The sequence below is a fragment of the Hipposideros armiger genome, unplaced genomic scaffold (genome assembly GCF_001890085.2).
Source record: "Hipposideros armiger isolate ML-2016 unplaced genomic scaffold, ASM189008v1 scaffold_8, whole genome shotgun sequence".
Lineage (NCBI taxonomy): Eukaryota > Metazoa > Chordata > Mammalia > Chiroptera > Hipposideridae > Hipposideros > Hipposideros armiger.
The window spans coordinates 5,013,688-5,034,888 of NW_017731358.1; the positions used below are offsets into that span (position 1 = coordinate 5,013,688).

Below are 21,201 nucleotides of genomic sequence, written 5' to 3' on the forward strand. Positions count from 1 at the left end.
TGTGTGTGTGTGTGTGTGTAAAATGACCCAGCACATCATTTTCTCAGGGAGATCTTTTTCCCCAACTACCCTACCGAAAAATACATCCCTACCTCTTGCACTCTCTACCTCCCTTTCTTGATTTATTTTTCATTGTAGCATTTGTCACCTTCTAACATGCTGCATTCTTTACTTTTTTATTTTGTTTACTATCTTTCTCCCCCAGCTAGAATGTATGCTTCACAAGGGTCAGTCTGTTTTGTTCACTGCTGTGCCCCCAGCTCTGAGAACTATGCCTGACACCTAGTGGGTGCTCAATAAATATCTGAATTAATGAGTGAATGAACGATTGCTGAACTTGGGAGATGAGAAAATATTGGTGTCACAGCCAAACAATGAGACACCTGTGAGCATCCTTAGTAGGCAGTATTGCTATAGCATGGGAGCCTAGCCTCTCTGTTCGTGCTTTGGGCTCTGAGATAACTCTGCAAACAAGGCTTGGTGAATGCCATTCTCAGGGGTTTGGTTCACTATATTGGTTTATCATTCTGAAATGTGCTGTCTGGATTTTCTTAGGCATGGGGAGAGCATACTGATTGATCATGTTTATATGGCTGGCCAGGGTTAGGGGGCAGTCTATGGGTGCACAACAGATTAGAGTGTGACAAGGTAGGGATAAAAGTTGTCTATGAATAAAATCAGGAGTTCTGAGTTCTAGTCCTCATTTGGCCCCTAACTTCCTATATGGTCTTGGGCAAACTGCTCAGCATTTCTGGGTCTCAGTTTCACCTGTTGATCTCCAAGGTCCCTTCCAGTTGTAATTACCTACCCATTCATGTGTTACTTGGTTAAGGTCTGTCCCACCACTGGTAAGCTCCGTGATCACGGGCTGAGTCTATATTTGCCTACCTAGTTCATAATGCTCAGCACTCATAGGCACTCAACTATTTGATGAGTGAGCACATCCCTATGAAAACCAAATGGTGCTCTCAGCCTCATCAGCCTGTGCTCTACACAACTTAAGTCACATGTACGTGGATGTGGGTGGCAAAGACCCTGGCTAGGAAGAGATCTCCAACTACACAAGGAAGAGCAAGATGCTGACTCTAGCTCTCCCCCAGCCCTCAGGGCATATAGAAGTTGCACAGTTCATTAAAGTGAAGACCATGGCAGTGTTAAGGGACAGCCCAGGCTGGGCATGGGACCATCAGCCCTGTGGCTTGCAAAAGCATGGGTATGGGGACCGAGTACCGAATTTGAATCACAGATCTGCTATTTTCTAGCTTTATGACTTTGTACAAGCTATTTACTTCTCTTAGCCTCAGCCTCTTCATTTGGAAAATGAAGAGAGTACTGCCTGCCTATCAGGGTGCTGTGAAGATTAGAGGAGATAATGTATACTAAGTGCCTTCCCAGTCTCTGGTATGAAAAAGTTGCTCAGTAAATGGAAGCCTCCTTATCTGGATCTGCCTTCCCTGGCCCTTGTAAGGTTTTTAAAAATGCTCCCTTTCCCAAAGAACTGGCTCATGGGAGTGCCCTAGCCAGCCTGGCTCAAGGGGGATAAAGATTGGAATAAAAAGTGTTTCTTAAAATATCTGTCTTTGGAAATATATATTTTCTCCTTTTGCTTCCAGTTTGCTTAATGAGATTTTGACATTTGTAATGTGCTATGGTGCAATTTTGTAAATAAAATTTAACAATCGATTATCATTTCAACGTGCTGAGATTTATCACTGGACAGAACGAGTTTGAACTTTGCCTATCTTTCTTATTTGCTGCCCTGGTGTCTCCTTTTACCTTGCCCCCTCCCCCGCTTCCTGGAGGATGAATTACACTCCTGTTCCTGTCCTACCTCCTCCACTTTCTCCCCACCACACTCGTCTGCTCCATATGGCCACCTCTATTCTGGAAAATGAATTCTGCTGCTAGGCAACCAGAAGACAAAATTGCTGTGGTTGACATAATTCTTATTAGTGATTGTAATTGCAGTGGTGCCGCCATCATGCCAGACGTACGCTCATGGCATCTGTCCCCAGCTAGACAGATCTTTCCAGAAAGTGGAATGGGGTAGATTCTTGGTAGAAAATTAAGGGCCTCAGCACTCAACAGAAAGTATTTATAAATCACTGTATTTCAACAGCCTGCTTTAGAATCATTTTTATTAGAACACATTCAAGAAAGTGACATACGGAAAAAAGACAGCAGCAATTCTCAGTCATGCAAATGCCCGTGTTAAGGTTCTCCATTGGATTTAAATTCAAGTACAAAGACAGTCCTTTCCTGAGCCAGGTGCAATTCCAGAGAATGACTCTTTGAATTGAGAGCACATTTCCTCCACAAAGTTCAGAACACTGAACAAGTCCCATCCTCACAATAAGATTGTGAGATACATGGAAGTGTAAACTTTCAGGATTTTAAGGAATCCTTTCCCTAGCCCTCCCCCGTAACCCAGCTGGGAGAAGTAAGCCCAGCTTTGGGACCTCTTAGAAATAAGGTTTAATCTATTGAAAATAAAGCAGTAGGCCTTTAAAAAATTAGAAAATCAATATATATATGTATATATTTATATATATGTAATGGAATCATCTTTGCCTCTTGCCTTGGTATGGGGTTTCCAGGAAACTCTGTATTAGGGTTGGGGCTCTCTCTTGAGTGTCTTGGAAGCTGGATGATTTTTTTTTAATTATTATTTAACTTTTTATTATGAAAAATTGCAAACATATACAAAAGTGGAGAATGGTATAATGAATGCCCACGTACCCATCATCTAGTCTCAACAACTATCAGCGTGTGACCGGATGGTTTCATTTATTCCCTTACTTCCCGTGCACACCCCCGACAGGGTAATCTGGAAGAAACTGAATGCTAGGAGAGCGGTCTTGGAGCCAGAGACCTCAGGAGTGAGTGAGGTTAGGGAGGCGCTACAGAATCGTGACAAAACCCGGGGAGGCTGAAGGAAACAGAAGCTGGGGAAGTGCTTGTTGCCAATGTTTGGGAACAGCTAGCCTTAACCCTCCTCTTCTCCATCATAAACCACCCCTTCTTCCTGCCCCCTCTTTTTTCATGATGTCGGGGAGGCAGGCTCGATGAGAAAGATGGGATTTTCCAGGTCGGGGGCCACTGGCAATAGAAACATTCACCCTGGAGAAAAACTCCAGAGACCCGTATGTCCCTCTGATGAACCCGTCCACTCACACTGCAGACCTCTAGGGCAGTGAGGGCCTGGGGTACCTGTTGCTTAGGCTGGGAGCTAGGGGAAGTACCTTGGGTCATGAGGCCTCTCATAGTTCCCTACTGTCCCACCATTTTAGACTTTGGAGAGGAGCTTGGCAATCTCGAATTGCACCCAGCAGAGAAGCGGGGAGCTCTGAGGGGTGAGCCCATGGCCCAGATGGGCAGATTTTGCTTGGAACGTGTTGCCCTCTGAGCAAAGGCTGCACCCCACACCAGCCCTGCCAGAGCAGTCTCAAGAGAGGTGGGTGATGGGAGTCCAGGTGGGAGGTCTCAACGGCGGCACGGCTAACCCGGAGAGCTGCAGGGACAAGTCCCAGGCTGCGCGCTAAACGTAAGTGGAGAAAGGATCTCCAGGTCCCAGGTGCCACCGAGGAACAAGGTTGCCATCCTGTTAAGAAAAGGGCCGGGGCTCTGTGACTTGCATATGACTTTGCAAAAATCTGCATGAGATCACGTAGTTCTTTATAGAAAACAGAGTTAAGTCATCAGTGCAACCTACTGTATTTCTAGCAACCCAATGCACAGAGTGTAATGTGGCAAATACATAATCATTTTGTTACGAGAGGAAATGGGGGAAGCGGAGTGCTGTGTGGGATGTTCTTTGGTCTGAAGGTTCAGAAGGAGCCAACCAAGTCCAGGACCCAGATGAGGATGGCTGACTGGCCCCTCTCACTAACTTTGTCAGGGCTCAAACCCATACACTGTTCCCTGCAGACCAGTCCTGCAATGGCTTCTCAATATCCCAGACATATAAACAGGAGTAGAGCCAGGAATATATAAATAGGGATGCATTAAATATAAGGTCCTAGTGGCAGTGATCATGAGTGTTTATTTTATACCTTTTTGTTTTGTTTTCTTGTTTCAACTCTTTTAGTGTCCCTATACCCTACCAACAAGTCTTGCTATAACGTTCAATTGGGGAAAAAAACTCAGAAAAGTTTACCCATTCATGTAGCAGATCTTTAGCAGTAATGGACTTAAAATTCATTATTTCAAGTGTTTCCAGGGTCCAAGACATGTGGCAATCTGTAATTTCTCCAAGGCATGAGGTTGGTTCATGCAGGCTGCAAGGCCCGTTGAGGGAACAGATCACACTGAGGGAGAGAGTGAACTAATGAGGGAGCCATGATATGTGACCAATTTGGTCACATCATCTCTACTGGGCCATCTGAAGTAACGGGATCACTGTTTCTTTAAGAACAACGGCCGCTCAAAGAAAGTCAACTTCTTGGGAAACTGGAGAAGTGACATATTCTAAATAGCAATGGCTCTTAGCCAAGAGAAAAGTTCAAGATAAATTAAAGAGCATGATCTCACATTTGACCATAGCTCAGTTCATGATCTCAAAGGCTCCGTCATACTTGCCATATAGAAATGAGAAAAACAGTCTCAAACCCCCTTAGCAAGAGCTCCAGCCAGACAAAAACTGCTCAAGCAGGGAGAGAAAATGCTTCAGCATCAAGTTCAAGTGCTGGTTACCCTGAGCTGTGAGGAAGACAGGGGGTACTTAGGACTTGGAGGGAGATGAGATTCTGAAGAAAGCCAGGAGCTATACACACGCATTTGTGAAATGACTCATAGCGTAGGTACTGGTGACCACTGAGCTCACCTCTGCATGGGCAAAAGGGTCTTCTGAATTTCATATCACATTACATTACATTACTTTAATGGGGGGTGGGGTGGCATCAGCTGTCTGGATTAGCTAGTCCCCCACATCACAATTCACTGTCATTACCAATTTGGTTTACAGATGTGCTATAAGGTCTATGGAATTTATTTTAGTGGCAGAATTGAATAGTTTTATAAATACTGGTTTGACATTCTGTTCTTCATATAGTGGTTAAAATTCTAAAGGGGAAGAACAGTTTAAAAATATGTTTATTGTCATCATTATTATCTAATTTATGTCATTATTGTTTTTGTCCTTGTTATTAATAGCTAATGTTTATTGAGTGTTTAGCATGTGCCAGGCAAAGTGCTGAGTGTCTGGCATGCATCATTTCACATAATTTGCACCACAACCTTACGGGGTGGGTAATATCATTACCCCCATTTTGCAGACTGAGGTACTGAGAGGTCCTGCCCAGGATCATACAACTGGCAAATGGAGGAGGTAAGATCTGTACTGAGGGTGGTTTGATTCCAAAGCTCTCCTTACCACTGTGCTATGATGCCTCTTGTAAAGGAGAATCCATCTGACAAATGATATTTGTGTGTTTGTGGATTCCAAAGCTCTTGAAAAACATCCTGACTCACATATGTTGAGGTCGATCCATTTTATCCTCGAGGACCTAACCAGAAGTGGTTTGAGTCACTTTATTATAATATATATATATATATTCATTAGGTTTTGCAGAAAACAATTGATCCCCTCTTAAACTTCAACTTGTGATTGTCTCTGTGCACCTGCAAATCTGCCTGATGATGGTTTCATAAATGCATGTGGGCAAACTGAACACTTGTTCTCTAAAGCCCTGAGAAAACACAGACACGTACATAGAAAGCCATTAGTTTATACAGCCTAGTTGGTAGCCTGAAAGAGTAAACTTAAAAAATGACAGCCATTCATGATCTCATTGAGAGGATTAAAGAAAAAAAATCTGGCCTAGGGAAAGGACAAATGGGAAAAGTTTAAGTGGAAGTGTGAAAAAAAGGTCATTAAAAAATTTTGAAACACTAATGACTTCTATTATTTCAAAAATAACTCTCAGCTTGGAATTCACATATATCTTTCATGTCCAGTCACCCTCTACCTTTGGTATTCCGATTCAGTAGTCCAGGGCTGGGTCTGGGGTTCATTTTCTGAAATATTTTCCTGGTAATTCTAGGGGTCACCTAGCTTGGAAACCACTCTATTGCTGGAAAATCTGAGTTTTGCAGTATTTCAACTGCATTTTCACATCTGCCAAACACACACTGTCCAAAAGCCCTTGTTTTTGGCATTTTCCTCGAGAAGCAAGAATCAGCGAGATCCACTTCAATAGGACAGTGGTTTTTATTAATCAGACCTCCCAGCATTTTGTATGTGTGGAGGGGGGAGGAGCATATATTGAGATTTCCCCCCTCTCACTATTCAAGATCCCTTCACAGAAATACTGTACATATTTCTTTAACATACTGTGGGTCCCATGCTACTACCAGGCACTCATAGTAGAAGCTTTCTGAGCTACAGAGCGCTTCCTGCAGTCTCTGGGTATGTAAGAGACATTATTGGACATCCAGGGTAATAAACATAGCCACAAGTGGGGAACATATTTATTACATTATATATTTATACCCTTTCTTGTTCCTCAAATAGTTTGAGGCAACTATTTTGCGATATAATTTTAAATGCATCTTCAGTTGACTATATGTTCTGGGTGTTTCCGTCTGATGGATTAGGAAATCTCTGAGGCAGGGATATGCTGGAATTACTACTCCCATGGCCAAGATATAATGAACAGCCTCCTCCAGACTCCTGACTCATGCCTTGCTCTCTAGGCACAGATGTCAGTGAGCAAACGACACAGGCGACACACGAAACATGGAATGTTCTTGGTATTGTTTCATTCAGTTGTGATTTCGGTTGTGTTCTAGGGATGTTTCATTCAGTTGATCAGGAATGGGGGAAATGATAGCACTTAACACCGTTTGGGCCAAAATGTAACTTCGTGTGTCTTTGTCTGAATTGTCCAATTGTTTCCTTTAGTGAACGTGGCCAGAGGAGAACAGTGTACATAGCAGACGTCAGAAGGACGTGGGTTCAAATCTCAGCTTTGCCACTTTCTGGTTGTGTGACCCTGGGCAAGTTATTTAACCTCTCTGAGTGACATTTTCCTCACCTGCAAAATGAGGATAATGATACTTACCTTGAAGAACTGCGGTGAAGATCAAGTGAGAGATCACACATCAAACGCCAGGGTCAGATCAGGAGCTCAACGGGAAAGGCAGTTGTTCCTGTCAAGGGTTCATGCTCTGGATGGTTTCCTTGCAGGCAGGCTTTGTGCCTTTCTCTGCCTGCCCAACTGTAGCAGGGACTTCTGAGGGAAAGGACTGTATCTCTCCTGTCACATGGGGGGAGGGTGTCCTTGGTGGGGACTTTCTGTGCTGTTTGAGTTCCTCCACCTCAAATTTCAAATTAGATCCCAGACTGGAAATGTTCCTTGATGTAGCCCTCAGAATTAAAAACTGAGATACAGGCTAGTAAAAACACTGAATTGTGAATATGGAAAAGGCATACACACCATGAAATGTATTTTCAGTTTAGCTCTTTTTCAAGTACTCATTGCGTGACCTTATTTGTTCTTTCATGCTTTCTACTCTGCCTGCTCGGCCTCCCTTTGGCTTCTAGATGTCTGTGTTTGCTGCCCATGCTTCTCATTGTCAATTCTGTGAGGAGGTTACTGATAAGGACCTGTTGGCTGAGCAGCTTCGCGGCGGGCAGGAAGGCCTCAAGGGGGAGCCGAGTTAGGCGTGCTCTGCTGTGCTCCCTCCCAAGGGACAGGCCGGCCGCCCCCACCTCCAGCACACTGCCCCAGAGAGAAGAAATCAGCCACAGTGAGAAAGAGCAAGAGTCAGTCTCCCTGGTTCTCCTCTTTCCGTTTCTCCCTCTGCTCAGGGAACCCTCTGAAAAAACTGTGAAACTAGGCAGTGTGGGAGAAACATCCTTGAACAGATTTGTCTCATGTAATTTTTTTTGTTTCAAGTTCAGAAAGGTTAGAAACTGCCTCCTTATCCAGAATTCTTATCAAAAAATGTTCCATCTGCCTTTAGACTGGGGGAGATGAGGGGAGAGGGGACGGTGGGGGGTGGGGGAGGCTGGGCCTTGGCCTAATAATGAACCCCCTTTTGAAACCCCATTCAGGGGTCACCCGTTTCCTTAATGGAAGCTCTCTGTCACTCCTAACCCGAGTTCCAGTGTCCTCACACTGAGTCACTCTGGACACCCTTGCCTCTGGAATCACAGGGCGTTAAAACCAAACTTGAAACATGTCTGCTTTCTCTGTCTCCCACTGCCTACCTCTTCATGAAATCCCTTCATGAACTTGAAAGTATATTTCAAGCTTTTCCTCACCTTTTCCATCCTTTTCTGAACAGCTGAGTTTGGGGAAAAACACTGATGAACTCCTCATCCCTTTACCATCCCCTCCCCCACCTCCGAAATTTCCCTTCTCATTCCTCTCACCGTCCAAAGCTCCTGACCTTCACAAACAAAGTTGCTGGTTCCTCAGCTCACAACCTTGGCCTAGACTGCAAATCAGCCCAATTCAGTCTCTGGTCACTCTGTCTCATCTTGAGACACTGAGGCGAAGTCAATTGTCCTGTGGTGTGTGTCCCTACCAGGCACCTGCTTGGCCATGGTGCACACCGAGGGGGGACCTCAGCAACCACCTAATAATCGTGTCCCTTTCTATCCTTTAAAAATAATATCAGGGGCTTTTTTTGTTGTTGTTAATAATAGTAATTTTCTTATCATAGACAATTTGGAAAAAGTCACCATCCAGAAATAACCACTATTTATATTTTGGTGTATTTCCTTCATATACACACACATGCGTTCACATATGTATATACACATATATGTATTATGCATACATAAACACAAATACACACACATATATGCACATACACATTTCTGTTTTATGTTTAACAGAAAAGTGAGTCTTCATATTTAGAGGGAAAAGGAAGAGCCCAAGCAGGTGGCAAAGAAAGCTGACGGCAGACCACAGCTCAGGTAGGCCCTTCCCCCTGTGCCGGCCACAGCCACAGGCTTTTGGGGCACATGGCTTATTGGTTTGTAATCTCACGGGCAGATGGCCAGGGAAACTATCCCAGATAACCCCGCCTCCCAGACCACATAGAAGAATACTTCTTAGAGAGTATATGGAAAACACATTTAGAGACACCAATTCATAAATAAACATAAAAGATGTTCTACACATAACATGCCATTGAAACAAGTATTTTCTGAGCACTTTCTGTGAAAGCCTGACTCTATCTCAGTGCACTGTTGATAACACAAGGTAGCACACGTGAGCCTGTCTCCGTGCATCTTGGGATTCAGTTGCAGAGACAGAAAACTGGGAAACGACAGAAAACTGGAAGAACATGCTGTCCCACAAAGTGCTGAGGGAAGGGGCTCCAGAAAGCATTCTAATAACGAAGACGCATTCTGACAACGCTTTTCCTGAGGTCAGAAACAGTTACCAGGACAGAGAAATCATTCTGGAAACACAGTGGTGCAGTACAGGTTGGTAGACAAAGGAGATTAGAATTGGAAAGATTATATTTTAGTGAAGAACATCGCAACTACCTATCAGAAAACATGTTCGAGGAGAGGTCTGCAGGTAGCTAGGGACCCAGTGAAGGGGCAGGACCAGGGGAGGGGGTGTGTATCCGGAGGCCTAGGTCCCAGGGAATGTTACTGTGGTCTGGGAGTCACGCTTCTCTTCTCGAAGCTCCCAGGGGTACACTGTACATTCTATATGAAAATCTAGAGCCGGGCTGAAGAATGTGCCATCACTGCGATGATCTGTTGGAACGTCAGTTCAGGAGGAGGATGGAGACTGAAGGAAAACCAAGATAGCTTCGAGGTCAAGGTATGGACAGGGGTCTTAGAAAAGGAGCAGATCTGGGGGAGGATAGAGGGTGAGTTTAGTTTCAGTTCTGTTGAGTAGGGGGCAGTCGTCATTCAAGTGCAGTTATGCCATAGACAGTTGGAAATCGGGTACTTGGTCCCAGGGTGACAGGTAAGGGCTAGAAACAGAGATCTCCCAACTCACTTTTAAGAGTGCGACATTATGCTAGGCGATGTGGCAAATACAAAGTAAAACATATAACGTGATCCATGGAAGTTAAAAAAATAATATAGTTGACCTGTGAACATGGGTTTGAACTGTGCAGGTCCACTTATATGTAGATGTTTCAAAATAAATGCATACAGTACTGTCAATATATTTTCTCTTCCTTATGACTTTCTTAATAACATTTTTTTCTCTAGCTTACATTATAAGATACAGTATATAATACATATAACATACAAAACACGTGTTCATTGATTGCTTATGGTATCAGGAAGGCTTCTGGTCGACAGTAAGCTATTAGTAGTTAAGTTTTGGGGGAGTCAAAAGTTATACGTGGATTTTCAACTGTGCTTGGGGTCAGTGCCTCTAACCCCCCAGTTGTTCAAGGGTCAACTGTATTTGATTTGGGAAACGGAGGGCACTATTGGTGGCTCAGAGGTAGTGGTGGGAGATTAATGTGGGGGAACAGTGAGTGTTTCCATGAAGGAGGCATGAGTCAGGCTGGCAGTGAAGGGAGCACCCGATGTGACCAGGCGAAGCCAGTGGCACACAGAGGTGGAAGCCACAGGAGCAAAGCATGACATGGGAGGGAGCATTGGTTGCCACTATTTACTATGTGCCAGATGCTGACACAGACAGGACAGATAGGAGCATCATTAAGACCAAGACATGACTGTCAAGGAACTCACAATGTAACTTGGGAACAAGACATACAGGCGACCAATGACTTAATAAGTGCCAGTAGGTTGAAACATATAAATTGCCAATATTCGACCATTATACAAAAATGGCAATTTCATACGATTCGATCTAATGTAGGTGCATTAGAGTGTGTGTAATAAATAAATAGACAAGGGTCTCTAAAGGATCACGTGTAGGAGGGAAAGCCATATAACTGTGTTTGGAGATGGACCTGTACTTTATCCTAAGTAAATGTGCTAGTGAAGGCTTTTAAAAGACAAGTGAGGTGTTGAAAGAAGTTTTAGGAAGATGACTCTGGTGTCAGCAGAAAAGATAAAATGCAGGGGCAAAAAACCCAGAAAGCATGAGGGCCATTTAGGAGGCTACTGAAAGGATTTAAGCAAAGGGTAAGTAAGGCCTGACTGGGGTGGTGCGACAGAAATTTTGAGAGACTAATTTTCAGGACTTGGCAACAGATAGGCTCTCAGGGAATATGCCAAAAATAAATCCGCAGATAAAACCTGGGTAACTGGGAACATCATGCTTTCCATCACAAATAGGGAAGTCAAACCAAGCTACTAGTTTGAGAGAAGAAGGAAATCATTTTCTGATGCTGAGACTGAGGAAAAGCCAGACATAAAATTGTAACATACAGGGGACCGATTACAATCGCTGCACCCAGCAGTAATAGTGCTCATTATGTCACCAGTTAGTCTTGTATTTGCGTGTTGGTTTTCTGGTTCCTCAGTAGAACTTAGCGTTTGTGAGGGTGGGGACTGGCCTGTTTAGTTTCACGGCTGCATCTCCATCCTAGAACAGTGCCTGGTAAAGAGGTGCTCAAAAAATGTGGTGAGGGGATGCATAAAGGGATATGAAACTGCCACTAGGAGTAAAGTCACTTCAGAAATATAATCTTAGAGGGGCCGGCCAAGTGGTGCGTTGGTTAAGAGCTGGCTTGGGATGCGACAGGGCCAGGGTTCGGATCCCACATATGAGGGCCAGTGACACTGCCCTCTACAGCTAAGATGCTGAACAACAGCTCAACCTGGACCTGGGCTGCCGTGAGTTGCCAGCGACGGGGTAGGCTGCAGCCACTGCTGCAGTGGGTTGCCATGGGCTACCGTGTGTAGCCAGCAGCCAGCGTGAGCGGCCGTCCAGAGGCCGGCGACTGATCTGCCTCGCCAGGAAGAGCGCAATGATGGTGCCAGCTTGGGCCAGTGAAGCAACATCCCCCACAACTAGACTGAAGAACAAAATATGACAGCAAGTTGTCTGTTCCCCTTCCCCCAATAAAAAAATCTTCAAAAAAAAAAAAAGAAATATAATCTTGGAATTTTTGTCAAAGCATCAGAACGGGAGCAACAGAAACCATTGTTGAAGGTGGGGGAGGCGGAAGAATCAGGAGTAGAAGTTCAAGTGCAGACCTCACTGGGAGCATGGAGTAACAAGCGCGGGAGATGGCAGAGGGAAAGGCGGTGTTGGATAATAGGAGAAAGAGAAGGGGTGTGGAACTGATCTACTGGGGGTGGGTCTAAAAGATGAGATTCAGGATATTGTGGGTAGGTTAACCTTAGACTCTTTCTGAGTCTAGAGGAAGAATGAGTGGATAAAAAGACAGTGATGCATCCAGGTGAAGAGAAAGGTAATTCTGTAACCATCATGCTGAAAAACAAAACAAAACAAAAAATGGCAACAACCCTTCAATGTTTCTTGGGTGTTAATCACTAAAGTCTAATTTCCTTTGAACAGAGTCCAGGGCCTGCCATGGTGTGACCCAACCAATCATTCTAGTTTTATTTCCCACAGCTCACCTCACTGAACTTTGACCAGGCATACCTACTCTGTGTGCCCCAAACTATCTTATATTTTCCTTTCTTCCTGACCCTTACCTCCAATACCAATGTTGCCTGGATAAATTCTACCCGCTTAGGAAAGTCTAATGCTGAAACTTCTCTGCCTTACCAAACTAGAAGTTTGCTTTTCTTAATTATATTCAGTCTCAATTTCTAGATCTCTCTCTCACCCGTAGCACCTTGTGCTTATTTGTTCTTCATTTATCCATTTAACAACTATTTACCAAGCACCTCCTATGAATCAGTAGTTAGATTCGGTGATGCAGTGGAGGGATAAAACGTGCATCTCTGCCCTCATGAGCTTAAAGTCTGGTGGAGGAGGCAGCCACACAACCACACAAATGCTTACACTAACGGTGCTAGGTACCAAAAATAACAGTCCCGAGTGTAGTGAGAGATGTGACTTGAGGAGGAGACCTAGTCAGAGAGTCAGGACAGGCTGGGATCAGAAAAGAGAGAGGGTAAGAGGGGTGGGCTGAGGCGTGGGAGGAGAAAGAAGTTTCCAAGCAGAGGAAACAAAGGCCCTGAGCTGGGAAGAAACCTGACACATTCGAGGAAGGCGAGGGAGGTTGCCAGGCAGGGAACAAGGGGGAGAGTGGCTCCAGTGAGGCCGGAGAAGTGGGCCCAGGTCCAGGCCATGCAGCCCTCATGGGTCACACTGAGGATTTTGGTATTCATCTTAAGAGCAGAGGGATGCTATCAAAGGGCTTGAAGCTACAAAGCGATGGAAAGAGCCTGCATTTTAAAAAATTTTTTTAAAAATTAGTTTCAGGTACAAAACAATGCAAAATAGTGCAATAGTTATATTTTTTACCCCTAGAGCCTGCATTTTAAGATCACATTGGCTGCAGAGGAGAGAGGAGATTAGAGGGAGGTAAGAGTGACTGTCTGGGGACCAGTCAGTGGCAGCTTTCACAGGCCATGTGTGACTGGACAGTGGCTTGGAGTAGAGTGGATTATATACAGACGCTCAATAAATGCCCAAGGGGTGCAGCATCAGTCTTTTGGAGCCAGCCACTAGGACTGAGAAAAGCCGAGGTTCACCTTGACCCATCGTTCCAGAAAGCCACAGTCAGCATAACCTCAGCTCTCCACAACCCTTGGGAAATGGGCCTGTCAGGATAATGAACTTTCCTTGATAACTAAAGGTAAACACCAACATCTTTTCTTCCCATTTTAACCTTTTTTATGAATATCTTTACATCTCTGGCTTCTTAAGCAGAGTACGTTGAATATAATTTCCCCTTCTGTTGACAATTACAAATACCAACTGGAGTAACAATTATGTGTATTGCAACATCCACATAGCACTATTTGTATCTTCACTAAATGGAACTAAACTGTTGGAATTTTAATTCCCCCATCAGCTTTTGTTTCCGAGCTTTTCTGCTGCTTCTCCTGTTGTCAGTACCTCACAGCCTTTGTAGCTATTATTGTATCTCTATAGAAATAACTTTCTTCTCTTTTAATTTTCTTATGGGCTAAGTAACTAGATGGCCAAGACGGGAATAATTATGTATAAAACTAGGATTCAAGAAGCTTTCTGGTGAGCAGTTATGCTTAGTTTTGCTACATAAAGACTACCTGCTGAGGTCTTGGTTTTGCTTGTCGGAGAGCCAAGTTCCAAATGCAGTGTATTTTTATCATTTTTTTTTCCTAACACATTTCATTGCTTTAGCTGTATTACCGGTCACATAATGTATAGGGCAAAATAGACAGATACATTTCAAAAAGTCAACTAGTTCTTATTCTTTCAATAAAACAGAGGTATACTTAGGGATTGGCAGAAAACTGAATTATATATAAAGTCTTCATGTTGGTACACTATTCTATGGAGAAATAAATGGCGAATTGTGTTTTAAAGTACGAAAAGTAAGAAATGTCTCATGTAACATCAAATGAGCCTCTAACTTACAAATGTATTGCCTTTAAAATATCAAATTACATGTTTATCAAGACAGAATAAAGAAAGCAATAAGACTAGCCACTGAGTGAGAACAGGTATTTACAACATGTATAACCAAGCAAAGAACCGATATCTAAAATATAAGAACTCTGAAAAATGTATAGGAAAAAAAACCCAGATAACTCACTAGATACAGGGGCAAAAGGCTTAAACAGGCACATCATGAAAGAGAAAAACCCAAAGGCCCAACAACGATATGACAGGTGTCCAATGTCATCAGTAATTAGGGAAATGCAAATTAAAACCATAAGCAGACATTACTACATACCCACCAGACCTGCAAACATTTTGACATATGACAATGTCAATTAGAGGTGAGAATTCAGAGCGACAGAAAATTTCATCTGTATTAGTAGGCATGTAAATTTGGTGCCAGTATTTAAAAAAATAGTTTACATTATGTAGTCAAGTTGAAGATATATATCTATATATATATATAGATATATATATGTATATATATACATATCCTAACACCTAACAATTTTTTCACCTAGCAATTTCACTCCTAGTTTTGCACCTGAGAGAAACTCCAGTACATGCACACAAGGATATATATATATATATGAATATTCATGGCAGCATAGTTCAGAATAGCCCTAAACATCCCATGTACAGAATGGACAAATAAATTGTGGTATATTCATACAATGGACTACTTACTGTACAGCAGTGAAAATGAATGAACAACTCTACACATCAGTCTGGATGATTTCCATAAAAATAGGTGTTGAGTGACAGAAACAAAACACACACACACACACACACACAGTATGACTCTAATATAAAATTTAAAAACAGCCACACTGAAACTATATTGTTTTAGGAACACATACATATGAGTAGAAGGTAAAATTATAAAGAAAAATAAGGATGGTATTATTATGAATGTCAGAACAATAGTTCCCTCCAGCGGAAAAGGAGGGGTTATGACCAGGGAGGGGCACATGGGGTGGGGGTGTGTGTGGGGGCTTCTGGAAGCTGGGGACATCTCGCTTTCATGGCTTACATGGTTATTATGTGTATGTTCACTTACAATTATCCATTCAATTCTTCAGTAGTTTTTATGCATTTTTCAGCATATATATTTTACATTAAATTTTAAAAAAAAGTTTAATGTCAACCAGATGTTTATAATCAGAAATGTATTTTATCCATAGAAATGAGTACAAATAACAGTTAATCAGACAAACCCATAACTCCCATTAGGTAATAGTATAGATTAAATACTGTACATTTCAATAAAAATAATAGAAAATAATATAGTTGCAATATTATCGGTTAAACAAAGCCTACAAGAGCAATAATGAATAAGGATTATTTTCAAAGTAACTGATATCAGATTGGAAAAAATAAAAAATATTCATGTTATATTAGATTGCAAGATTGTGGGAAACTGGCAGTCATACAGAGCTGGAGGTAGCATAGATTGGTGATAGAGGGTGATTTGACATCTATACAGGGTGATTTAACAGTATCTATCCAAATTCAACATGCATATTCCCTTTGGAGCAGTGATTCTACTTCTAGGAAGTTATCCTATTAACATACTCACAACTCTCAAGTGTGAGAAATGATATCTCTACAAGGACTACGGCCTTACAAAATATTGGATACATCCCATTCATCCATCAATAGAGGACTAGTTAAATAAATGATGGTACCGTAAGGAAAGGAATATTGTATAGCCATAAAAAAATGAGGTAGCTCTACATATCTTGCTCTGAAATTACCCGAATTTGTCACATGGAAAAAAGAATAAAATAGTACGCATTGCATGCTACTACTTGTTTAAATATTTTTTAAAAGAATAAACAAGTGTGAGATTTTATATTTTTAAATAATGTCTCTAAAAGAATACCTGCATTTTGAACCACATGTATTTATTATTGCTTTGAAAGCTCATTAAATAAATCTTAAATCATGTTTAAGGAAAAACAGGTTTAATTAGATGATTATGAGGAAGTAAAAGAAGGTTTTGGTAAAGGTTCTAAGGAAACTTGTAAGTAGTTCCGATCAGAGCTAACAGCCCATTAAAAAAAGGTCTAATTCTACATCAAAACAAAATACTTCTTTTGATACAGTATCAGTAGCACTGCTCTTTTACATACTGTTCATGATTAGAATAATTATTTTGGGATCAAAACTGATACAAAGGAAGAGAAATAGAAAGGAAGATGAACTTCAAGGTCAAGTTCAAATTTCACTGCTGGTGTAATAGCATTCCCTGGTTCCCAGGTTAAGTTTGTTGTTCAAAGTGGGTGGGTATACTTCTGTTATAAAACGTAGCATATTGGGTGGTAAGTATGTATCTCATCTGACATTGTTCATCTTTGTAATTTCTCTGATGCCCAGCACAGCAACTGGTGTAAAGGAAGTGCCAAGTACAACTGTCTGCTTTTGTAAATACATGTAACATGTGTATAGCCACCCTAATTGGTATTACATATGAGACACTTGGAGTAATAACTCAGAGGACTTCAGGACAAGGACAGAGATTGTTCTTATATATCCTGAATCTCCATAGTATCTGATCACCAGTCAACATTCAATAAAATTCTATTGAATAAAAGAATGAATTCATTGTACCAATATACTTGAAATAATTTCCTATTCTGCCTCTAACTAAGTTCATCCTTCTTCATTAACAGCTTTTTTGGTTTGGTCATGCGTAGTGGTAGTGCCTACTTGTTTGCCCTCTAAATGACACAACTATTTAGTGGTTTGGACTTTATACGCCCCTATTAGAAGTGTTATCTTAAAGTTAAACATTTGAGAAAATACCCTAAAAAATCTTCCTTCGGGGATTTTTCAAGAAAAATTTCATGAATGCAATCAATGTTCTTAATAGCCTGTGTGTAAAGAGGCATAAAAATTGTGACCCTTCTCGTTTTTGGGAACTGGTGGTGTGAAGTATGGTAGAAAGGTGAGATACTTAGACTCTGCATTACAGATTTTAGAGTCCACAATTCAAAGCACCTTCCTTTAACAAAACTATAGTTTACTCCTTATCCCCTCACATCCTCTTTTAAAAAATCAAAACTATTTTCATTTTCTTTTTTTTTTTTTTTTAGCTGAGCCATCCTGCCACCTGTTGGCAGCTCAGCTCTGGCCGGGAATCGAACCGGCGATCCTGTTGCTTAGAGCTCAAACTCTTGAGCGAGCTCTTAAACAACTGAGCAACTCAGCCGGCCCCCAATTTTCCTTTTTTTAAAAAAGAATAAATTTTTCCTACCTCTTTTATGAGATAGGAGAAATATAAAAATATTTGGGGTTCATGTGAATACTTCTTGATCTTTTCTCTTTGTCTAGAATATCTACCTGCCATGAATGTAAACTTCCCTAATGAGGAATTGGCTGACAGGAACTACAGCCAGTAGATGACAGTGGGGGAAATCTATCATTCTGGTTTGAAATGGTTATTATCAGGGGATTAAACATGAGAGTATGACCTTCAAGAACTCCCAAATGATCTTTAAAAAAAAATAATTTCTGAGTTATTTTTTAAATAAAAGCTGCTATGGTGTCAGTCACAGAGGCACACATGGAGGTAAAGGTAAAAATAAAAATGAATGTCAACTATAATTTTATATATATCTCATCACAGGATGAGGAGTACAGCATGGGACTAGAGTCAGTGGAATGGTAACAGCTCTATATACAATATCAGAGGGGTAGTAGATTGGGGGAGGGGAGTTATCACTATGTGAGGGGTATAAATGTCTATTACATTGTTTTGCACACCTGAAACTAATTAAAAAAATAGAAGTAAATTTCAGTGCATTCCAAATGCCGTAAAATTGAGCATATTTGAGTGACACCAGCACAACAGAGAAAGGTCTCAGCAGGCCACCACGCTGCTTTGTCTGTTGCCCTCACTACCACCTCCTCTGCATCTAAAATCATGCCTGCCATATGGTTGGTGCTCAATCAACAGTCGATGAATTAATAAATGAGATGAAAACATAGCACACATCAAAATCCCAAAGAAAAGAATATGAATGTTAAATATCCTCTTGTGCTCACTAGGTTAGCCTGTTGTCCATGTGTAAGTGAGCAGCTGCAAAGATTAAGGGAGACTTTCTAAACCCCATTCCTGCAGCTGACAGGACAGCAGCTAGCAGGAGACAGGAGATGGACATACTACAATATAAAGCTTGTTTTTATTGTCTTCAGTACATCATAAAGTTCAGAAAGGAGTATAAGCCTTTGCAGTGGGTACAGGGCAGAGAGCAATGTATCCGGCAGTGTGCACCAATGTAGCCGGCATTGGCAGGGGCCATGCAGATGGTAGGACCAGCTCTCCTGAACTTTTAGTCAAGGTATGTATCTCTCAGCAATTAGCAATGTCAAACAGAATCAATTAGAGCATTACAAAAAAAGGCAGCAGGTGAGCATTCCAAGCTTGGAAGTCTCAACTTGAATCCCTATCACATGAGGAGGCCAAAAGCTTGACTACCAGCTCTGAAACCAGGAAGTGACTGCTCCCTCACCGCCAGGGCCAGACCCACATGGAACACGGCAGAAGATGCTAAGGCTGATTTAGTGCTGGTAATGGTCTAGTTGAAACTAGGGCGCGGACACCTGTGATGGGTCTGGTCTGCACAGTTCTTTGTCTCCTTCTAACAGTTTTCTTGCAAGAGGAGGAACTATCGGGGCAGAGGCAGGCAGGCTGCTCCCCTTGGTGGATATTTGCGATTCAGTGGCCCCGGGAGAGGCCCTGAGCCAGTCCCATCCTGACTTGCTCCCAGTGGGAGCCACCACATTCAAACTTGCTTCTTTTGACAAGGCCCTGCTTTCTGGCAATAGGGTCACATCATCTCAGCCCAATGCCATAAATCCTTAGACCCACCCATCCCCATTATCCATCTACCACACAACACTGGTACTGGCAGGCAGGTGGGTAAGTAGCCATCAGCAGTGGGGAAGTGATGCTACGCTGTCAGGCAGGTAAACTCAAGCAAGCATGTCCAATGGAAGCTCAGGATCAAGAAATGGTAATATTTACCTGCTTGTCTATCCAACATGCTTTCCCCAAGAATCCTATGCAATGGCCACAGATAACACACGTCATGTTTTACAGCACAGCGCAGATAAGTATAAAGGTGGTTCCAGCTAAAGCAAAACCACCATTTCAAGGTCACCTGCACCATCTCTAGTCTCACTGCTTTGGCTCCAGACATCACTCCTACCCACACTTCTGCTTGCAGTTTCTAATAGAGTTAATTTTCATATCCACCAGACTGCTTACCTCCAGGTACCATACTCTCATGGGGTCACTTCTAGTCATCCAAGAGCACAATTTTTTAAGAACAATACTTCCCACAGCCTTTTTCCCTCTTCCATTAGCTTTCATAAGGGACTCAGTCATTTTGTCCTGCACTAAAATAAATTTTTCTCTTTAACTGACACAGAAGGAAAAAAAAGTAAGTGATATGCCAGAGGTCTGCACAGAACACTCCAGTAAAACGCTCGCCCTGAGAGCATCTCTCCCTGCCGACAGCCCCAAGCCTTGCTCTGCCCTCCCCTGCCCAGTCCCTGCATCTCCCCTTCTCAAGCGCCTTCTCCCCAGCAGACCACGTCCAGCAGAAGCTGTCCTACTCACTTGGGTCGTGACTGCCTTGGATGGTCGCCTGCTAATCCACTTTAACATCTTGGCTTGCTCTGAGATTTGTTTTCTCCTTTCATGAAATTGTTAAATATAGAATTAAAACTTGTGCGGGGCTGCCTCAGGGCTGAGCTTGTCCTGGAGATTCGCTGCTCCCGAGCCACAGGGAGGCAGGAAGCAGACTTGTCATATCTCGGTGCTCAGTGCCAAGCGCTCAGAGCCCGGCCAGGGATTTGCACTGAGAGGCCTGAAGACTCAGTTGGTCTGGGGCAGAATCACTCCCCTCCCAAGGCCACTATGTGAGTCAGAAGTACTTGGTATCAAAGAGTGTGAGCAATCATCTTGCCCTTTTGCCCTTTTGCCATATGCCAGCCTTAGAGACACTGGACTGGGCTACAGAACTGCTTTATAATTTGCTTTGGGTTGCTATGGATTGACCTGGGTGGGGACAGGGTGGTGCAGAGGCAGCTGGAGAAGAGGGCAGCAATAGTGTTTGCTTTTTGCTACCTTGATCTAGGAGCTGAACTATCACGGTTACTACAAAAGTACTGTTTTAAATGCAATTTAACAGGCAGGAGGCTGACTTGGGTTTAAGCCTTAGATCTGCCATTAACTGGCTTTGTGACTCTGAGCAAGTCACTTTGTTTCTTTTAAACAGGATGAAGGCAGAGGGCTAGATGATCTCTCAGGTTCTTTTCTTTCCTAAGCTTCTATGTTTTCAAGTTCCCCATTCCTCCCCCCAAATATACCTCCCTCAAGTCAAACCTGGCCTCTGGCCACCCCCATGCTACCACACATAGAAATAACCTACTGGCAAACCACCGATTGCAGTTTCCTTACTTCTGTAACAGATACTGGTACAAAGCTGCCACTAGAAACAAAGGGATTTCGTCCAAATGCAACGCTCTGAGCATCACGAGAGCACTACTGAGGTTTCCAGTGGGCTTCCCGGGTACAACACACTACTCATTGGCTGCTGTGGTTTATGAGACTTTGCTGTTTCAGGTGACAGGTAACTTTAAATAGTAGACTATTATGAAAAGTAATGCTGTCATGGGAGATTTTGTTCTGGGGCCCCAGGTTGTCCTTTGTGGCAAAGTG

General features: G+C 42.6%; 1 protein-coding gene across 24 annotated transcripts in view; it reads right to left on the reverse strand.

The window, feature by feature from the left end:
- KALRN (kalirin RhoGEF kinase) overlaps window positions 1-21,201 on the reverse strand; it is a 655,970-nt gene that overhangs the window by 175,172 nt on the left and 459,597 nt on the right. For 6 of the 24 annotated variants that reach the window (XM_019652463.1, XM_019652454.1, XM_019652436.1 and 3 more), the window contains exon 34: window positions 2,121-3,601. The exons of the other annotated variants lie outside the window; for them this stretch is intronic. In XM_019652463.1, coding sequence (XP_019508008.1) covers window positions 3,539-3,601 — 63 coding nt within the window. In that variant the 3' untranslated portion in view covers window positions 2,121-3,538. Of the gene's footprint in view, window positions 1-2,120; window positions 3,602-21,201 lie in introns of those variants that run through there. 24 annotated transcript variants of the gene reach the window in all.